At 58.0% G+C, this 3,238-nt stretch overlaps 1 protein-coding gene across 1 annotated transcript; it reads left to right on the top strand.

The window, feature by feature from the left end:
* The first annotated feature begins 604 nt into the window (after window positions 1-604).
* Window positions 605-2,368, top strand: LOC138720693 (inositol 1,4,5-trisphosphate receptor-interacting protein-like 1). The gene is made up of 2 exons (XM_069857039.1): window positions 605-1,000; window positions 1,199-2,368. Exons 1-2 carry the CDS (start codon window positions 605-607, stop codon window positions 2,366-2,368), a joined length of 1,566 nt encoding a protein of 521 aa, XP_069713140.1.
* Window positions 2,369-3,238: the final 870 nt, after the last annotated feature.

The raw sequence follows: 3,238 nt of genomic DNA, 5'->3' as shown, positions 1-3,238 counted from the left end.
AAGAGCCGCTGGAAAGCTGCCTGGTGGAAAAAGGACCTGGTGGTGCAGGTCAACAGTGGCTGAGCATGAGGCAGCAGGGGTTCCAGTGGCCAAGAAGGCCAAGAGCATCCTGGTGTGGGTCAGAAATGGTGTGGCCAGCAGGAGCAGGGAAGGGACAGCTGAAAGTCGCTGAGCTGGGGGTGGGGCTGGCTGGGGGGTGAGCACGTGGTGTGCTCCGGTGCCCGCGGTGTGCTCCGGTGCCCATGGTGCGCTCCGGTGCCTGTGACATCACAAAGGACGAGGTTCCACGGGGCAGGTTATAGAGGCACCGGCAGGCAGCCCTGACCAGTGCGGCGTGGGAGGGTGGTGAGTGCGTGCGTGGGGGGAGGCTGGGCTGGACGAGGGCTGGGGCAGAAACCTGGGTCCCAGGGAGGGTCAGCTCTGCCCCAGCACCGAGGCCCCAGCCGCTCGCAGGAGCACCTTGGGCAGGGCGCGGTTCAAAGGCATCACTGCCTCCCAGCTGCCTCGTCCCCACTCCTGCCTGCCCCAAAGGTCTCTCTCCCCTGCCACAAGCTCCCTCCAGCCCAGCCCCTCTGAACCCCTCTTCTCCTTCCTCCTGCAGGCCATGGCTGCCACTTCATTCCTCGTCCGTGTGTTTCTAACCCTCATCCAGAAGCTGCCCCTGGCTGGGGATGAGCTGGATGAGGCCACGCGTGAGCGCATGGCACAGCGTGCCCAGTTCCTGGAGAATGAGATGGCTCAGCTATGGCAGGAGCTAGAGGAGTTGTCCCTGGAGATGAAGACACAGGAGAAGTGGTACTTTGCCTGGGGAGCTCTACTTTCTACTGCCTTGCAGCAGTGGCACCTGTGGGTGATTGCTGGAGGCCTGGTCCTGCTCTTGGGCCTCTGCTCATGCTTGAGGAAAAGGAGCCGTGAGGCAGACAGCAGCAGCACGGAGGAAAGGTCTGGCTGCAACATGTTGAAGGTGGAGGAGGAGGAGGAGGAGGTTGAAGAGGAGGAGGTTGAAGAGGAGGAGGAGGTTGAGGTTGAAGAGGAGGAGGAGGTGGAGGAGGAAGAGGAGGAGGCTGAAGAGGAGGAGGAGGTTGAGGTTGAAGAGGAGGAGGAGGTGGAGGAGGAAGAGGAGGAGGCTGAAGAGGAGGAGGAGGTTGAGGTTGAAGAGGAGGAGGAGGTGGAGGAGGAAGAGGAGGAGGCTGAAGAGGAGGAGGAAGAAAGTGAAGGAGAAGTATCTGATGAAGAGAGGGATCGGGTCGGGATTTTTGAAAGGCGCTCTTGCAGGCCAGTGCAGTACGTGATCTACGCTAGCCTGGTGGTGGAGACGCTGGTGGAAGAACTCCTCTGGGCCTTCCAAAAGCAGTTCTGCAAGAGTTGCTACCCTGTGCTGCAACAAGCCATCAGTGTAGGCACCTCCTACGAAGGCTGGTTTCCTTGTGATGATGATGCTGTCCACCAGCTGCTCCTGCCCCTGAAGGCACCTCGCGGCCACACCTTCAACCTGGAGCTTGGCACCACAAGGGAGATGCCAGCAGGAGACCCCCGCATCCGCGTGGAGCTGGAGTGCACCTGCACATGGCAGCAGATGGAGGAGAACATGCTCTGCTTCCTCCCCCATTCTCAGAAGGACATCACAAAAAATCAGGACCCCAGCCTCCTACACACCCTCTGCACAGGCTGCTACCTAGATGTGCACAAAACTGCCCACTGGTTCCAGAACCTCATGATGTCAGCCTGGAGGGATGTGCCTCATTCGCGGCGCTACAACATGAAGATGCTGCCCTCCAGCCGGTCCTGCAGGCTGGAGCTGACAAGTGCCTCTGCAAGAACCCTCTTCATTGAGTTGATCTTTGGGGTGCAGCACGGAGACTCGGACATCTTCCTAAGTAGCCAGGCTCCAGACGACACCTCCACCCCAAGCACTACGTGGCCAGTGACCTACGCTGTGGCCGAGGTGAAGTTCTTCAAGTACAAGGCCAGGCAGGTCCCACGCGGCCGCGTCCACCTCAAATGCCTTCACTACTGCGCCCACGGCCTGACGGACACAAGCTTTTCCACCTATACCTTCAAGACAGCTGTCATGCACCTCCTGACCACAATCCCCCTCTCAGATTGGTGCAGCAAGAATTGGCTACTGCGGCTGCGAGACATCATGCAATACGTGCTCTGCTGCCTGGAGGAGAAGTGCCTCAAACACTTCTTCCTTGGCAATGAGAACGTGCCCGAGGAGATAAGCTTGCCGCCATCCTTCAGAGAGGCCAAGCCACTCAATCTCTTCCAACGCCTCACACAGGATCCAGCGGCCTCTGCCGACATGTTGCGTGATTTCCAACAGCTGCAATATCGACTCGGAAGGCTGTTCGTGAAGAGTCACTGAAAGAGGTCTTGTTTTTGCTTATAGTCTGTTTATTGTAGTTTTCGTCCTTGTAGCTATTTAGCCGTATCCCACAAGAACCCTTACCTATCAGTCACACTCAGGGAACTGCTGCCACACCTCCCCTCCAGAGCAGAAGCGCACTCGGGGTGGTCGGTCCCGATACAGCTGAAGAGCCCCTTGCAAGGAGGCTCGTGCCGGAGACTCCTGTTTCCCCCTTGCACGGTGACCGTCCCCATCTCTTGGAGAGAGTCCATTCCCTCTGGCATATTTACAGTGTACAAAGTTTCCAATAAATGGTGTGTTTGAACAAAGGCTGCGTCTCTGCGTGTCTCTGCATCACTCTCCCAGGGGCTGTGGGCATAGGGTGCCGGCTGCTCAGATGCCGCAGAGCTGAGGAGCATTTCCAGAAGGACTTGTGCCCTGGGCTCTGCTTTCACCGACCCCCCCAGCTCTCTGTGCTCCCACGTTGAGCCAATGGGAATAATTTGTCCCCCTCCCCAGCCGCGCACGTTGCCTTTGTGCCATGGGGATCCTGAAGTGCCTTCCTTGGCATTCAGAGGCAAATCAAACCCTGGTAGCCCAACATTGCTGCCCTTGGGCGACCGCGGGGTGGCGGGTATCACGTTGTCTGAGCAGGGAGCACCTTGCAGAGGGAACAAGGGCCACGGTTGTGGTGGGGGGGCTCGGGCTGCTCCGGCTCCACTATGACGTGAGGTTCATTCACCATAGCCTCGCAAGACCCGCCAGCCAAGGTTCCTACCACCTTAACGAGGAAGATTTCAACACGTGTAGCAAGGTTAAGGAAAGCTTTTGAGGTGTCTCCCATTAAATCGATAGTGAAATTCATATGACATGCTATCTCTACATCTT

This window comes from Phaenicophaeus curvirostris, chromosome 5 (genome assembly GCF_032191515.1).
Source record: "Phaenicophaeus curvirostris isolate KB17595 chromosome 5, BPBGC_Pcur_1.0, whole genome shotgun sequence".
NCBI lineage: Eukaryota > Metazoa > Chordata > Aves > Cuculiformes > Cuculidae > Phaenicophaeus > Phaenicophaeus curvirostris.
The sequence above is the reverse complement of the archived record's forward strand: the minus strand, read 5'-3'. Positions and strand labels throughout refer to the sequence as shown.